Source organism: Neoarius graeffei, chromosome 5, assembly GCF_027579695.1.
Source record: "Neoarius graeffei isolate fNeoGra1 chromosome 5, fNeoGra1.pri, whole genome shotgun sequence".
NCBI lineage: Eukaryota > Metazoa > Chordata > Actinopteri > Siluriformes > Ariidae > Neoarius > Neoarius graeffei.
This window is the reverse complement of record NC_083573.1, coordinates 38,539,285-38,558,014: the sequence shown is the minus strand read 5'-3', so window position 1 is coordinate 38,558,014 and position 18,730 is coordinate 38,539,285. Positions and strand designations below refer to the sequence as shown.

The 18,730-nt window shown below is 41.6% G+C and overlaps 1 protein-coding gene across 2 annotated transcripts in view; it reads left to right on the top strand.

The window, feature by feature from the left end:
• The window catches only part of slc2a3b (solute carrier family 2 member 3b), a 30,206-nt gene extending 25,679 nt beyond the window's left edge, over positions 1–4,527 (top strand). For both annotated transcript variants that reach the window (XM_060921635.1, XM_060921634.1), the window contains one exon: positions 1,404–4,527. In XM_060921635.1, the coding sequence (XP_060777618.1) occupies positions 1,404–1,661 (258 nt within the window). In that variant the 3' untranslated portion in view covers positions 1,662–4,527. The remainder of the gene's footprint in view (positions 1–1,403) is intronic.
• Positions 4,528–18,730: the final 14,203 nt, after the last annotated feature.

Here is an 18,730-nt window from a genome sequence, read left to right as displayed (position 1 = left end):
ACATTCAAAAGGAGCATATATTTTTCAAAAAACAATAAAATTTCTCAGTTTCAACATTTGATATGTTGTCTTTGTAGTATTTTTGATGAAATATAGGGTTTCCATGATTTGCGAAGTATCGCTTTCTGTTTTTATTTACAGTTTACACAGCATCCCAAATTTTTTGGGATTGGGGTTGTACATCACAAGAAGGTGATTTAATTCCTCATTATTGCTGAGTACTAGTGGTTGCAAAAGTATACACATTCTTTACTGAAGTAAAAGTACAGATATTTGTGTCAAAATACTCTGGTAAAAGTAGAAGTACTGATTCAACTTCTTTACTCAAGTACAAAACTACAGGCTCTGAAATGTACTCAAAGTAAAAAGTAGCTCTTTGAATTTCTACTGGCTGGTTCTGTAAAAAGCTAAATGAACTTCATGTAATATAAAATAATTTATTTGGGGATCGGCGTGTGCACACTGAAGGAGGCAAACCCATGCTTTTTAAATTAATTATTAAATAATACAGTATATAATTTGCTCCTCTGCAAATATTTTAATTGCCAGGTACTTTGTGACCAAAAAAAAAAAAAAAAAATCCACTTGCACACGCAGTCAATTGACAATAGCAGCTAGCAATGTACAGTGTGCTAACCAACAACCCAACTGTACGGTACATACCGTAAAGGTAGCTTATAACTATCCTTACCTTAATAGGCTCTTTACATGTTCGCTTATATCTTATTTGAAAGGCTTAAGAGCAAAAATCACATACAGCTAAAGTGTTATGTATTTAAGTCGAACAGTTTGGTATGTCTGCAAAAAAAAAAAAAATCTAATTGAAAACTTCAAATAAAACACATTTGCACATTTTGCTGAATTTGAACACAACTTATATTGGTTCAGAGTCAGGGTTGCCAGATTGCATTAGTGTAATTAGTGTTATCTTTTCTAGGTGTTATTTTTTATTTTCCCAACCATTTAGGTTGAAATTGATTTTGTTGTTGTGAAGGTGTGCAATGATGCAAGATAAAAAATAACCGATAATCCCTATAAAATGCATTTAAAAGAATGCAACATGCCTGTAAGGCTTATGAGTTGAAAATAGGAAGTGCAATTATTTGTGTTAAAATGTAGGGAATTAAAGAAACTTGTCAGAAAAATAAATACTCAAAGTACAGATACCTGAAAACTCTTCTTAAGTACAATAAGGAAGTGTTTGTATTTTGTTACTTTCCCCTTCTGCTGAGTACTGAACAAAATCAAATAGTCAAGGCTAAATGTGACAAAGAAAAAAAAACACTCTAAAGCCTCAAAACTTTTTATTAGGAAGAGCTCAGTGCAAAAACATAAAGAAACAGATGATGGAGAACACTAGGGGATTAAAACTGACCACAGTTTACTTTCTTTCCTTTCTCCAGAGACTGTGTGGATCATATGTCTTCATCATTTTCTTCATCCTCCTTGTGTTTTTCTTCCTGTTTACCTACTTCTGGGTTCCGGAGACGAAAGGCCGGACCTTTGAGGACATTGCTAGTGGATTTGCTAGAAAAGCAGCTTCCAGCCCAAATCAGTCCTCCCAGGCAGAGGGCAAGACCAGTATGTCAGTCTCTTCTCCCACAGAGAAAGTTGCAATGGTGGACTTTAGTGTACAGGGGGCAGCCAATACTGCACTGTAAAAAATGATTTGTTGTTTTAACTTAAAAAAGTTAGTGCAAGGGTTGCCTTAAGGGCTGCCTTAAAATTTTGAGTTCACTGAAATTAATATAGTAAGTTCACAACAATTTAACTTACTATGTGAATTCCAGTGAACTCAAAATTTTAAGGCAGCCCTTGCACTAACTTTAAGTTAAAACAACAAATATTTTTTTTTTACAGTGTGAATCGAACCCATAGAGCTCAGGCAAAAGGTTTCATTTAAACTCCTCAGATACATCAGAGAAGAGAAACAAGTTCAAAGTGAGAAAGGCCATAATGATACCCGGATTTATTAAAGGAAGCACTAAATTGAGCTGTTTTAGCTACCGTGGCATGCATTGCCAGTTTAGAGTGTGATCTATGAGAGACGTGCATGCAAATGAATCCAGGCGCACTTTGCCTAATTAAAAAATGCCTGTAGCAGAAAAAAAAAATCCCTTTTAATGCCAGCCTTTGCATCTGAAACGAAGTGAAGGAATTGCACTACTACTCGTATTGGTTTGGGTATCCGGTTATTTAGCACAAAAGTCTCTTAGCACAACTCTAAGGTCTCTTTGCACAACTCTGGATCAAGGTTTTTTTTTTTTCAAGTTTAATTATTTCACTTTCTTGCATTTAGAAGTCACGGCAATTATCCAAAATGTAAATAGTTTAATAAAATTAATGAAATAGCTGTACATAGGTTTCCTTTCTTTCGACCTTTTTTCTTTGGTAAAAAATTTAAATAAAGAACAAACAAAACGCTTTCTTTCAACTCATCATCTTGTAAATTTCACTTGACTTTTCTTTCTTTATTAAATTAGCAAATTGTAAATAATAAATATGATATAATTTAAGTTTAGCACTTTATTAAAGACTAAACAAACCTGGAAGTTGGCTGTAGCGATGTACCGTGTCAGGGTACATGCTGTGTTAAATAATTTGGAGGGAGGATTGGTGACTAACATACGGGCTACATCAAACATGGCGGTTTCAAGATGGCGGAGTGGGGAAATATAATTGCTCGTTTTCGATTGGAATCTCGGCAACTTTCATTAAAAAAATCCATCAAACATCTTTAAACATCTCTAGCCGCTTTATCCTTCTACAGGGTCGCAGGAGCCTATCCCAGCTGACTACGGGCGAAAGGCGGGGTTCACCCTGGACAAGTCGCCAGGTCATCACAGGGCTGACACATAGACACAGACAACCATTCACACTCACATTCACACCTACGGTCAATTTAGAGTCACCAGTTAACCTAACCTGCATGTCTTTGGACTGTGGAGGAAACCGGAGCACCCGGAGGAAACCCACGCGGACACGGGGAGAACATGCAAACTCCACACAGAAAGGCCCTTGCCAGCCCCGGGGCTCGAACCCAGGACCTTCTTGCTGTGAGGCGACAGCGCTAACCACTACACCACCGTGCCGCCCCGATCTTTAAACATGATCAGTAAATTTTTATAATAAGGATTAAGTGTTCATGGATCTTGTGCTAAAGAACTTGGATTTGTGCTAAAAGACTTTTGTGCTAAATAACTATAACCTTGGTTTGGGGCTCATACTGTTCTACAGTAGGTTTTCTTCCAATAATTTCATAACAGTACAGTTGGGCAGGTGATATGTTTGCAGGATGTTTTTTTTTTTGAGGGATCCAAATCCATTTAGAAACAGTGAGAGCGATTTATGACCTGAAATAAGCAGGTTTTTATTCAAGTTAAGTAACACATGCAAAGGCAAAGTAAATAATTTTACATTTTACCAATGCTAAAAATTGATTTTCCTTACTTGATGAGATCAGCTCAATTGACTGATCTAACAAACACCAGTCAAAAGTTTGTACACCCCTACTCATTCATAGGTTTTTCTGTATTTTGTATTTTCTACACTGTAGAACAATACTGAACACATCAAAACTATGAAATAACATCTGGAACAGATATGGAATTATGTGGTAGACAAAAAAGTGTTAAAAAACAAAATATGTTTCATATTTTAGATTCTTCAACGTATCCACTTTCGTTAACCCTGATGACGCTTTGCACGCTATTAGCATTCTCTTAACCAGCTTCATGAGGTCATCACCTGGAATGCTTTTCAATTAACAGGTGCCTCGTCAAAAGCTAATTGGTGCCATTTCTTGCCTTCTCAATGCGTTTGAGATCAAACAGTAAACAGTAAACAATAATACAGTAAATAGCTCTATTCCACAACTGTAGTAATCCATATTATGTCAAGAACCACTCAACTAAGTAAAGAGAAACGACATCCATCATTTATTTCAGACATGAAGTGTCTTAATTAATAAAAATAAAGAAAAAGCATTGAATTAGGTGTACAAACTTTTGACTGCTGCTGTATGTTTAAAGGCCATAATTATAAACCACAATGAAGTTCAGGATTATTTTCTTCCTGAAGTAGTACAGTGAAATACAGTCATGTCCCATTCCTTCACTATCTCTTATTCATTCTCTGACCTGTACACTCACATACTGTACAGCTGCCATCAGGAAACATGGATATATTGGATATTTATTCTATCCACATTCACTGGATATGAGCAATCACACACTTCGATTGGCTACTCTACTACTAGGCTATCAGCTCATATACCCTGAGTAGAGAAAAACAAAATGGCAGAGTGCATCAAGTCAGATATATCACTTTGTTATCAAGTATTTAAAAGAAACAGAAATAGCTAAGGGCGGCACGGTGGTGTAGTGGTTAGTGCTGTCGCCTCACAGCAAGAAGGTCCTGGGTTCGAGCCCCGGGGCCGGCGAGGGCCTTTCTGTGTGGAGTTTGCATGTTCTCCCTGTGTCCGCGTGGGTTTCCTCCGGGTGCTCCGGTTTCCCCCACAGTCCAAAGACATGCAGGTTAGGTTAACTGGTGACTCTAAATTGAGCGTAGGTGTGAATGTGAGTGTGAATGGTTGTCTGTGTCTATGTGTCAGCCCTGTGATGACCTGGCGACTTGTCCAGGGTGTACCCCGCCTTTCGCCCGTAGTCAGCTGGGATAGGCTCCAGCTTGCCTGCGACCCTGTAGAAGGATAAAGCGGCTAGAGATAATGAGATGAGATGAGAAATAGCTAAAAGAATATAGGGGGGTTTTCCCCAAAAAATCTCCTGCTCCACACTCCAGCCCAGTCGGTGGCAGTAATGCACCTCTAAGTTGGTTTGCCAACTGTCAAAAACCCTGAAGAAGAAGAAAAAATGGTGGCACGTATTACTGAATCAACTGAGTATGAAATAAAAACTCTACTCGAAAACAAAACCCTCCAAAAATACAAAAAAAGCAACAAAATATGGAATAAAAGTATTTGATAGTAAGAACGTCTTTTTATTTTCATGAATTATTATTATAGCATTTTTCACAAATTGCTCCTGTCATTTCGCCGGTTTGTTTACATTCTAAGCAGAAATGATTGTCAGTTGTTTTGTAAAAAGTTTTTATTTACCAAATTTGCAAAAAATAAAAATAAAAATTTTCTATTTCTCAAAATCCAGTGAATGTGGATAGAATAAAACAGACATTCTATTCAATCTTATCATACATGGCTTATAGCCAACTCGGTGCTACGCACCTCATCGGCTATCAGCTCATGTACAACTCGATTTCGCGGAATAACTGTTAATTATAAAATAAATGTTAGATCTGTATTTCTATACATTCTGAAGTGATGGCATGTCCCATTAGGACAAATCACGTATTTAACGGAACTTCTGGATTAAATGCATAAGCATTAAGGCAAAAGCAATACCACTGATCACTGCTCTGATTTTATATTCGCCAGCTTTTATAAAGTGACATAGCTTGCGTCTGTCGATGAAAACTGCTCATGTCAGTCATGTTTTTGATGGTGCATGCATTAATAAATCTGCCCACTGAGTAAGAAGTGGCCAGCCTTCCACACAATGTAAGTCAAAATATTAAAGTCGTCTTTATAAACACATCAAAGCCATTGTCAGTTTCAGGAAGACATTATAACAGAACAACATACAACACAGTTCTTCTTCGTCTTCTCATCTCATTATCTCTAGCCGGCACCGCTTTATCCTGTTCTACAGGGTCGCAGGCAAGCTGGAGCCTATCCCAGCTGACTATGGGCAAAAGGCGGGGTACACCCTGGACAAGTCGCCAGGTCATCACAGGGCTGACACATAGACACAGACAACCATTCACACTCACACCTACGGTCAATTTAGAGTCACCAGTTAACCTAACCTGCATGTCTTTGGACTGTGGGGGAAACCGGAGCACCCGGAGGAAACCCACGCAGACACCATGCAAACTCCACACAGAAAGGCCCTCGCCAGCCATGGGGCTTGAACCCGGACCTGCTTGCTGTGAGGCGACAGCGCTAACCACTACACCACCGTGCCACCCTCTTCTTCTTCCAAAAAAAGTTCAGACCACCTTCTGGTGTATTATCGAACTTGGTCGTTTAAAAAAAAAAAGAAGAAGAAGCCTTTATTTGTCACATGTACACTCAAGCACAGTGAAATTCCTCCTCTGCATTTAACCCATCTGAAGCAGTGAACGCACGCATGCACACCAGGGTTGGAAATTAGCACCCGCTACCCGCCAAATGCGGGTGATTTTGCATAGTGGTGGGTGAATTTGCTCAACCTACAAGCCACAGTGGCGGGTAAATAAAAGTAGCATATACAAAGAAATAATGTAATTGGAACAGAACTGTTTGTGACATTTCACAACGCAGATTGAATCGCGAGTCTGCTTGTTCTGCTCAGACACTTTAACGAGGAGACAATCTCCTCGTTAAAGTGTCCAAGTGAAACAAGAAGACTCGGATTCAATCTGGCAACTTGAGCGTAGAACGCTAACCAATGCTAAACTTGAGCACAGAATGATAACTAGCAATTGACGGTTAAAGAGAATTACCTCAGGCACGGGCGCAGATAGAGGGTGGGACGGGTGGGATTCGTCCCACCCAGATTTAAATTCACTTCGTTCGGTCCCCCCCACTTATAGGGAGGGAAAAACGTCTATGCTGTCTTTCTTTGCATAAGGCAAACCTCACGGAAAAATCAAAAGACTAATTACCACTCGGTTTATTGAGGTGCACGGCAGTGTCTACATAGTTGCAACAACTCACATAAAACAAAACAAAGACTGATATTCGGTTGGTTGAGCTGCGCAGACTGCACAGGTTGCGAGCTCGAGCTTGGTTGCTATGGTAACCCACAACAAGTTTGACAGGCATATCGGGGTTGGGGTTGGTTTGCTGGCAGCTTTGTCCCCCCCAGTTTTTTGTCCCCCCCAGTTCAAAAAACGTATCTGCGCCCCTGACCTCAGGTCAAGCAGCCTAGACTAGCGCTGCAGCAAACAAACAACAAATGCTACATCGTAGGGGTTAGGAGGTCTAAAGAGAAAACCTCCCAGGAGCCATAGGCCCTGATGCACACACAAGTGAGCAATGAGCGCGTGCACACACACACACACACACACACACACCCAGAGCAGTGGGTAGCTATGCTACAGCGCCTGGGGAGCAGTTAGGGGTTAGGTGCCTTCCTCAGGGGCACTTCAGCCATGATACAGAGGGAGGGGGAAGTGCTGTTCATTCACTCAACTCAAAACATGGTTTAACAACTGGTGCAACTTCTACAAAACTATATTAACAGTTGAGACGTAGAGATGAAATTTTATTTCAACATGTACAGTGATTTATTATTTAACATTCTTCTTGTAATATCATGTATTGAGCTACAATACTATGCGTGACATTTAAATCTATGTTCTTATAATTGAGCGCTTTTAAAGCGAGACGGCCTTTCGATTTCATCAAATCAGTGAAATTTAGTCATTGTGAGATGTTTATTTCTGCAATATTTCACAAAATATCAGGCCATTCTGTGGCTGGGAAGCGATTTAATTTGAGGGGATTTCCAAACAAATAATGTGCATGAAATCGCTCGCTTCGCGCAGTCAAGCAGACAGAGGAAGTCCGTGTGCACATGCGCAGGTTTAACTCTTCTTTATCTTCTTCTGGGTTTTACGGCAGCTGGCATCCACAGTGTTGCATTACTGCCATCTACAGGTTTATCTTGACCGTGCACTGACAGCTACATCTCATCTCATCATCTCTAGCCGCTTTATCCTGTTCTACAGGGTCGCAGGCAAGCTGGAGCCTATCCCAGCTGACTACGGGCGAAAGGCGGGGTACACCCTGGACAAGTCGCCAGGTCATCACAGGGCTGACACATAGACACAGACAGCCATTCACACTCACACCTAAAGTCAATTTGAAGTCACCAGTTAACCTAACCTGCATGTCTTTGGACTGTGGGGGAAACCGGAGCACCCGGAGGAAACCAGAGCACCTGGAGGAAACCCACGCGGACAACATACAAACTCCGCACAGAAAGGCCCTCGCCGGCCACGGGGCTTGAACCCAGGACCTTCTTGCTGTGAGGCGACAGCGCTAACCACTACACCACCGTGCCACCCCAGCTACATCATTTTGTCGCTAAACGAACAGCTGATCACACTGAGGTGCTCGCAGACCGCCGATATTTATTAGTTTGGTCTTGTGTTTCTTTCCTTCACAACATAACGTCTTTTCTTCTTGCTTTCCGTTACTGTACTCGGTCTTTCACGTTTCATTCGCATCCTCCATTTTTGTCTCCTTTTTCAAATCTGTATCCCACAATGCCTTGTGTGAACGGGGAAAGCCCACCCCATGATGCATGACGTAGTATCTTGTATTGCGTCATGGTGAAGCAGGAAAAAATAGCAAAGAATTTCGGGTCACGTGGCCTTAAATTCATTAATTGTTCTATTAGAAAAAACACTAAAACTTGGAAGTTTGTGATTCGAATTCAGTAGCTTTCGGTCCACTAAACAAAAATAATTGGGTGTTGGGGAAAATTCTTTTTATGACCTACACTTGAAAAATCTGAAAGGCCGTCTAACTTTAAATATGAAAATAGAAAATGTAAATGTTTAAAATGAAAAATATCACACACTGTTTTATTTTAACTGGAATTAGAACTTTTCTGAAGATTACTGAAGCCTTGCTTACATGTTCTACTCCAGATCAGTCTGCTCTGAGTGTGTCCTTATCTGCCTTTAACACATGGAGCATACAGTCGTTACATTTATTTATGCCTTAATAATTGTTTTTTTTTTTATTCAAGTCTTTGTTTACTATTTGAAAGACACTTTTAGATTTTCACATTTTATATCAGCTCTCTGATCATCGTTCATTTTAAGCAGGACAGTTTGCAAAAGTTTGTGCACCTCAGAGGGAAATGATGTACAGAATGTAACCTTATACATTATCTATTTTTTTAGTAATAATAATAATAATAATAATAATAATTATTATTATTATTATTATTATTATTATTATTATTATTATTATACTTTTATATTTTAATTTGTGTTTATTTGCTGAAGCTAACAGATGAAGATTGAAGAAGAAGAAGCTTAAAAACATGAAGACTGTAAACTATGCTCAAACCTTTTCTTCTTCTTCTTATCTGTATGGCATATCATGACATTTTTTAAGCATACAGTTTACATTATGCATGCCCAATTTATTCTACCTAAATACTTTTCGTGGCTTTTTATTTTTATTATTATTATTATTATTATTATTATTATTATTTTGACTGCGCAAGCTTTCACAATCATAAAGTGTTCAGATCAGTATCACATGCATTACAGGAGTTGTATTGTCTTTTATTGTCATTATAACCATGTGGTCATAAATCAGTAATGTTTCTGTATATTTATGTTGCTTTGTTTTTCATTACTTGCATGCATTTAAAGTATTATTTTATTAATTATGAATGAATATGAATAAAGTACTTGTATATTTCACCAGTTGTGTTTCTGTAATGATTATAATGCCTTTACTCTTTCGAAAGATTTGGAGAGCTTGAGGAAAGGTATCAGGGGTGTCAAACATACAGCACCATGAGAAGGTCTTAGACATTCTGTAAATATGCCTTCAAGAATAATAAAAGGAACTATTTCTACATTATAAGGAGTACTTAACAGTTTTAAAAAAAAAAGCAGGCTGATATTTGGTGTGCCTGCATTTAAACGTGCATCTATGAGGTTCTATGAGGTACACGTATGAGGTACGCTGAGTTTTATTAGGAAATTAGCTGGTAAGTTTTTCCAAGCATCATGCAGAACATGCCTCGGTTCACCTGGCTGTTTTGGTTTGCTGCTGCTACACTTAGTTCTGTTTCTTGCTACTATTAAAATACAAATAAATAAATAAATAAATAAATACAAGACCGCCTGGTGTTTTTCATTAAAATATTACTTTCTTTAATGACATTCAAATAGCTCTCTTCAACATGTCATTTTTTATGGAAAATGAAAGTTTGGAAACCTAAAATGTGCCTTTTTTTTATTCTGGCACAGTGATGCAGACATAAAATGAACATCTCATCTCATGTAGCTGCTTTATCCTTCTACAGGGTCACAGGCAAGCTGGAGCCTATCCCAGCTGACTACGGGCGAAAGGCGGGGTACACCCTGGACAAGTCGCCAGGTCATCACAGGGCTGACACATAGACACAGACAACCATTCACATTCACACCTACGGTCAATTTAGAGTCACCAGTTAACCTAACCTGCATGTCTTTGGACTGTGGGGGAAACCGGAGCACCCGGAGGAAACCCATATGGACACGGGGAGAACATGCAAACTCCACACAGAAAGGCCCTCGCCGGCCATGGGGCTCGAACCCAGACCTTCTTGCTGTGAGGCAACAACACTAACCACTACACCACCGTGCCGCCCATAAAACGAACATCTTAAACAAAATGTATTAAAAAAAGTTATTGTGCTTAAGACATCTGAACAGTCCCAAATGAATACCAGCTCATCTAGCCCAACAAATAAACTTTACAATCTGTGTTCTAAACTAGAATAATCTTGTCAGGTGTAACTGAGTTGAAAGATGGAGATAAAAAGGGGACAAAATAGAACAATGAACTCAGGGCCATAAACTCATCTTATATCTACATACGAACTAATTTAGGGGTTTTACAGCAATGGGCATGAATACTTATACACATATCATAACTGTTTTCTATAATCGCTATTTAGTCCATTTCACTTACAGGTTTTAACAGTAACAACTTTGGAAGGCTCCAGGGAGTGGATATTTATACAAGACACTATATATAAAATAGTTATTCCATGAAATCGAGCTGTACATGAGCTGATATCTGATGAGGTGTGTAGTGCCGAGTCGGCGATAAGCCATGTATGACGAGATTGAGTGGAATAACTGTTTTATTCAATCCACATTCACTGGATTTTGAGAAACAGAGCATTTTTATTTTTTGCAAATTCGATAAATAAAAACTTGATACAAAGCGTCTGACAAAATCATTTCTCCTTAGAATGTAAACAATCCAGCAAAATGACAGCAGCAATTGGTGAAAAATACTACAATAATAATAATTCTTGAAAAATAAAAAAAAGACTTTCTTACCATCAAATACATTTATATAATATTTTGTTGCTTTTTTATGTGTGTGTGTGGGGTTGTTTTCGATTAGAGTTTTTATTTTGGCTTCAGTTGATTCAGTAACGGCGGCACGGTGGTGTAGTGGTTAGCGCTGTTGCCTCACAGCAAGAAGGTCCGGGTTCGAGCCCCGTGGCCGGCGAAGGCCTTTCTGTGTGGAGTTTGCATGTTCTCCCCATGTCCGTGTGGGTTTCCTCCGGGTGCTCCGGTTTCCCCCACAGTCCAAAGACATGCAGATCAGGTTAACTGGTGACTCTAAATTGACCGTAGGTGTGAATGGTTGTCTGTGTCTATGTGTCAGCCCTGTGATGACCTGGCGACTTGTCCAGGGTGTACCCCGCCTTTCGCCTGTAGTCAGCTGGGATAGGCTCCAGCTTGCCTGCGACCCTGTAGAACAGGATAAAGCGGCTAGAGATAATGAGATGAGAATGAGATGATTCAGTAACATGTGCAGCCATTTTCTTCTTCTTCAGGGTTTTTGACGGTTGGCAAACCAACTTAGAGGTGCATTACTGCCACCGACTGGGCTGGAGTGTGGAACAGGATATTTTTTGGGGAAAACCCCACTATATTCTTTTAGCTATTTCTGTTTCTATTAAATACTTGATAACAAAGTGATATATCTGACTTGATTCACTCTGTTTTTCTCTACTCAGGGTATATGAGCTGATAGCCTAGTAGTAGATTAGCCAATCAGAGTGTGCGATTGCTCATATCCAGTGAATGTGGATAGAATAAATATCCAATATATCCATGTTTCCTGATGGTAGCTGTATGTGAGTGTACAGGTCAGAGAATGAATAAGAGATAGTGAAGGAATGGGATATAAAATCCAACCACTGGGGATGCATAAGCGTACTCTTGGTGCCGGTCCCAAGCCTGGATAAATGGAGAGGGTTGCGTCAGGAAGGGCATCTGGTGTAAAACTGTGCCAAATCTAACATGTGGATTGAAAAGAGAAATACCATACCTGATTGGTCAGGGCCCGGGTTAACAATGGCCTCCTCCAGTACTGTTGGTCAACAGGGTGCCGGTGGAAAGTGTGCTACTGTTGCGCCAAAACAGAGAAGGAGAAAGAGAGGTGGAAGGCGTGTTAGGAGAGAGTGTGAAAGATGGAAGGGAAGGAGCCTAGAATTGAGGGTAGGAACACTGAATGTGGGAACACTGACTGGCAGAGCGAGAGAGTTAGCAGGTATGATGGAAAGAAGGAAGTTGGACATTTTGTGTGTGCAGGAGATGAGGTGGAAGGGAAGCAAGGCCAAGAACATTGGAGGTGGATGCAAGATGTTTTATTATGGAGTCGATAGAAAAAGAAATGGTGTTGGTATGGTTTTGAGGGGAGAGTTGGTCAAGAGTGTGATTGATGTGAAGAGGGTGTTAGATAGAGTGATAGGCATGAAGTTGGAGATTCAAGGAGTGGCAATCAATGTTGTGTGTGAGTACGCCCCACAGGTTGGATGTGAGAATGAAGAGAAAGAGTTCATCTCATCTCATTATCTCTAGCCGCTTTATCCTGTTCTACAGGGTTACAGTCAAGCTGGAGCCTATCCCAGCTGACTACAGGTGAAAGGCGGGGTACACCCTGGACAAGTCGCCAGGTCATCACAGGGCTGACACATAGACACAGACAACCATTCACACTCACATTCACACCTGCGGTCAATTTAGAGTCACCAGTTAACCTAACCTGCATGTCTTTGGACTGTGGGGGAAACCGGAGCACCCGGAGGAAACCCACGCGGACATGATGAGAACATGCAAACTCCGCACAGAAAGGCCCTCGCCTAGGGTTGCCACCCGTCCCGTAAAATACGGAATCGTCCTTTATTTGGCAATTAAATCTTGTGTCCCGTATTGAACTGATACGGGATGTGATTTGTTCCGTATTTTCATAAATGTCCAATACACATGTCTGTCTCACACATATCAACACTAAATCTAACAATAATGAACAAAATAAAACAGGAAATACTCCATTGCGGGATATCCCCAGGACAAACCCCTCCCCTCTGCGTCACGCTCTGTGCGTCTGTGGCTGCGTCACTGCGTGTGGCGCTGTCATGGTTGCCTAGAGACAGACAACACACACCGGCGCTGCTCAAAAAACCCGGGCCTTTTAAAAATGTCTGCTGCACCCGGGACTCCACCACGTCCTCTCATCTCATTATCTCAAGCCGCTTTATCCTTCTACAGGGTTGCAGGCAAGCTGGAGCCTATCCCAGCTGACTACGGGCGAAAGGCGGGGTACACCCTGGACAAGTCGCCAGGTCATCACAGGGCTGACACATAGACACAGACAACCATTCACACCTACGGTCAATTTAGAGTCACCAGTTAACCTAACCTGCATGTCTTTGGACTGTGGGGGAAACCAGAGCACCCGGAGGAAACCCACGCGGACACGGGGAGAACATGCAAACTCCACACAGAAAGGCCCTCGCCGGTCACGGGGCTCGAACCCGGACCTTCTTGCTGTGAGGTGACAGCGCTAACCACTACACCACCGTGCCACCTCCACCACGTCCTCAAAAGCGTAAACGCTTACAAAAATACAGATGTGAGTGGGAAGAGGCACATCCTTGGCTGGACAGCGTGAGTGGAGATGACTACAGAGCAAACTGTAAAGTCTGTCGGCGAGTGTTTTCAGTGGCAGACAGTGGGCTGTCTGACATTAGACAGCATTCGTCAGGAGAGCAACACTGCAGATATGTAAGAACACAGAAGACACAAGCATCAGTGTCACAGTTCTTTATACCCCAATCATCTCCTGAGAGTGATACGGTATGGGACATCTTCTTTGAACCCATTCTGAAGAGGCTCAAAGAAGATGCTGAGGATGAATGGAAGTCCAAAGGTGGGTGGCTCTCTTTCAAGTAGCTGACCTGCCTCACATGCTGTCTGTCATCAGCCACATCTTGAGCATCCCAGCATCCACTGGATATGTGGAAAGGGTATTTTCAAGAATGGCCAACACATGGAGTGACTGCAGGAACAGGTGCTCCATGGAGCTCATAAGGAGTGAGCTCCTCATCTCATCTCATTATCTCTAGCCACTTTATCCTTCTACAGGGTCGCAGGCAAGCTGGAGCCTATCCCAGCTGACTACGGGCGAAAGACGGGGTACACCCTGGACAAGTCGCCAGGTCATCACAGGGCTGACACATAGATACAGACAACCATTCACACTCACATTCACACCTACGGTCAATTTAGAGTCACCAGTTAACCTAACCTGCATGTCTTTGGACTGTGGGGGAAAATGGAGCACCCGGAGGAAACCCACGCGGACACGAGGAGAACATGCAAACTCCACACAGAAAGGCCCTCGCCGGCCACGGGGCTCGAACCCGGACCTTCTTGCTGTGAGGCGACAGCGCTAACCACTACACCACCGTGCCGCCCGGAGTGAGCTCCTGATCACTCTAAACTTTGAGCAGTCCTGTTCAGAGTTTTACAACAGCGCTTTGAAAGACAAAGAGTTACTCAGTGCAGCAAGGAGTCACAAGAAGTACACTTGGAAAAAGAAGTGAGGGAAATCTGTTGACTGTTTAAATCTGGTCTACTCCACAGACAAGAGAAACACAACAGTTCCTGATGAACTCAGGACTGTTGAGGGAAGGAGTAATGTTTTGCACTTTCTTGTTTTCTGCATTCTTGAATAAGCAGACATACATGTCTGTTGTGTTTTTGTTGTTTTTTGTCCTCTTTTTTCCTCTCTAAGTAAAAATGTCCCCAAGGTTCACAAAGAGAGTCCCTACACCAAGAACAGTTATGCACTTACATTTACAGTGATATTAAGTTCTCAATATATTTAGATTATATTTTAAAAGTTCATTGTTGCCCACTTGTACATTATACATTTTTACAGCATTGGCAATAAAGCATTTCAACCATTAAGTATGAGCAATTGCTTTCTTGATCACCCCTTTACTAAAAACACCTACAAAATAAAACATACCACTGCTGCAAGCACCCCACGGGAGTCGTGCCCCTGGTAGGCGTCCCTTATTTTAATTTCTGAATGGTGGCAACCCTACCCTCACCGGCCACGAACCCGGACCTTCTTGCTGTGAGGCGACAGCACTAACCACTACACCACCGTGCCACCCAAGAGAAAGAGTTTTTCTGGGAAAAGATGGATGAAGTGGTAGAAAGTATACCCATTCCATATTTTGTTGCTTTTTTTGGTATATTTTGGGGTTTTGTTTTCAAGTGGAGTTTTTATTTCGCCCTCGGTTGGTTCAGCAACACACTCCACCATTTGGTTCTTCTCTACTCATTGTATATTTGCTGATATCCTAGTAGTAGAGTAGCCAATCAGAGTGCGTGATTGCTCATATCCAGTGAATGTGGATATATATAAGTAGAAGACAATGTTTAATAATGCTTATGTATTCAGAATCACCTTTGCCTTTCAGATAAATGCTGAAAATTAGTGAGAACATGGAAGAGGAGCTGTTGAGCTGTTACTGGCCACTAAACTGATTTTTTTTTTTTTTCTGGTATGGCTCACTTGACATGTGTCTTGTGGCTTAAAATCAGTTTGTCTCCCCTGTACTAAATGTTCTGTAAATGTTTTATCAGTGATGTTCAGCAGAGGGCGCTGCGCTGCCTTTATACTGAAACTCCGGTACTGAACCTTGCAATGAAGGTGTGTGTGTGTGTATGTGTGTGTACTTGCTACATATTGAGACCGGGATATATTTTTAACAACAGAGTTAGGACATTTTTGGGAAGTGAGGACATTTTGGCTGGTCCTAACTTTTTCAAAGGGCTGTTTGAAGGTTCAGACTTAGTATTAGGGTTCAGGTTAGAATTAGGTTTAGGTTAGGGTCAGGGTGAGGTTAAAGATTAGGGTTAGGGTAAAGTTTGGGGTTAGGCATTTAGTTATTATGGTTAAGGTTAGGGTCAGAGGCTAGAGGATGCATTATGTTGATGAGTGACCCCACAAAGATAATACAAGTGTGTGTGTGTGTGTGGGGGGGGGGGGGGGGGGGGGGGTGTTTGGGTTTGCAGACATGTTTTTATATTTTGTTGAAGACCAGCTGTCCCCACATTGGAGACATTTGGCTGGTCCACATGGGGATTTTTTCTCTTTTTTTTAAATAAAACAAAAATCTGTCACCTTTTATTAAAAATAAATAAATAAATTAAAGCTCGATGCCCGGGGCAGCACAGTGGTGTAGTGGTTAGCGCTGTCACCTCACAGCAAGAAGGTCCGGGTTTGAGCCCCGTGGCTGACGAGGGCCTTTCTGTGCGGAGTTTGCATGTTCTCCCCGTGTCCGCGTGGGTTTCCTCCGGGTGCTCCGGTTTCCCCCACAGTCCAAAGACATGCAGGTTAGGTTAACTGGTGACTCTAAATTGACCGTAAGTGTGAATGTGAGTGTGAATGGTTGTCTGTGTCTATGTGTCAGCCCTGTGATGACCTGGCGACTTGTCCAGGGTGTACCCCGCCTTTCGCCCATAGTCAGCTGGGATAGGCTCCAGCTTGCCTGCGACCCTGTAGAAGGATAAAGCGGCTAGAGATAATGAGATGAGATTAAATAAATTAAAGCTCGATGCCCGGGGCAGCACAGTGGTGTAGTGGTTAGCGCTGTCGCCTCACAGCAAGAAAGTCCGGGTTCGAGCCCCGTGGCTGACGAGGGCCTTTCTGTGCGGAGTTTGCATGTTGTTCGCGTGGGTTTCCTCCGGGTGCTCCGGTTTCTCCCACAGTCCAAAGACATACAGGTTAGGTTAACTGGTGACTCTAAATTGACTGTAGGTGTGAGTGTGAATGGTTGTCTGTGTCTATGTGTCAGCCCTGTGATGACCTGGCAACTTATCCAGGGTGTACCCCGCCTTTCGCCCGTAGTCAGCTGGGATAGGCTCCAGCTTGCCTGCAACCCTGTAGAACAGGATAAAGCAGCTAGAGATAATGAGATGAATGAGATGAGAAGCTCGATGCCCTTTCAACTTTATAGAATTGGTGAAATTTAGTTATCTCTGAAATTTGGTCATTGTGATATATTTATATTTTTATTTCTGTAATATCTAAAAAAAAAAAAGAAGAACCAAGTCATTCTGTGGCTGGGAAGTTATTTAATTTGAGGAGATTCCCAAGGAAATAAAGTGCATGAAATCGCTCACTTCACGCAGTTAAGCAGACAGAGGAAGTCCGTGTGCGCATGCACAGGTTTAACTTCTTCTTCTTCTTCTTCTTTTGGGTTTTACAGCAGCTGGCATCCGCAGTAGGGTGCATCAGTTGCCCTCACTTTCATAAAATCTGATGCATTTTTGTTTGGGTGTTCCTTTTCACCAATAAAGACATCCTGTAAAATTTTTTGACCATATTCAAAAGTCTAATGGTGGCACCATGAGGTTCATTTTTTGCCAAAAAACGCTTATTTTATGTTTTCGCATAAGGTTTGAATCACAATGTTGGACTCCATTTATTGATTTCTTGTGACCCAGAGATCATGTTAAGAACCTTTGCGAGGGATTGAGAAGCATTAATGTGATTCATAATACATTTCAGTGGTCGAAATACTTTTTTCCAGTGTTCTGCAATATTGCAGAATGTCAAAATTTTGTTCTGCAATTTGGAAATATTTTCTACAAATACACAAGCCTGGGGCGGCACGGTGGTGTAGTGGTTAGTGCTGTCGCCTCACAGCAAGAAGGTCCAGGTTCGAGCCGCGTGGCCGGCGAGGGCCTTTCTGTGTGGAGTTTGCATGTTCTCCCCGTGTCCGCGTGGGTTTCCTCCGGGTGCTCCGGTTTCCCCCACAGTCCAAAGACATGCAGGTTAGGTTAACTGGTGACTCTAAATTGACCGTAGGTGTGAGTGTGAATGGTTGTCTGTGTCTATGTGTCAGCCCTGTGATGACCTGGTGACTTGTCCAGGATGTACCCCGCCTTTCGCCCGTAGTCAGTTGGGATAGGCTCCAGCTTGCCTGCGACCCTGTAGAACAGGATAAAGCGGCTAGAGATAATGAGATGAGATGAGATACACAAGCCTCCATACTACACCCTTCTCCCAATAATGCCTATATTTACATCATATCTAGCTTTACAACTCATAGCATTAGTGTAATTCTTTATTCTCTCACTCTATTTTTAATTTCAGTCTTCACAGATCCTTCTCTGCAGCAAAGTTATCATTCCATGATACCTCCACAGGTCTTTCATCCCCCTCGCTCTGACACTACAGGCTACTACAACTTGAAGTATACCAACTAATTCATAAATGTACTAGTTATCACACCCACACATTATCCTTCCACACAACATACTAATAAAGGTATCACCACAATAAAAAATAGAACACAACTGTTCTTCAAGAAACAAAACATTCATTTTCACGTTACACGTCATGTTACTGTACATTTTGTCAAGATTAAGTTTCTAGCTTAAACAATAGATTGTTACCCAAAATGTACTTCATTCAGTGTTTGCATCTGCAACCTGTAGTTTTAAATTGAAAGCAAGGTTTCAATTCTACACTCTGTTACATCTTACGATGATGCAAAGAATTGATGCCATTAAGGAATAAAACCCAACTGGCAAATGGAAAGAC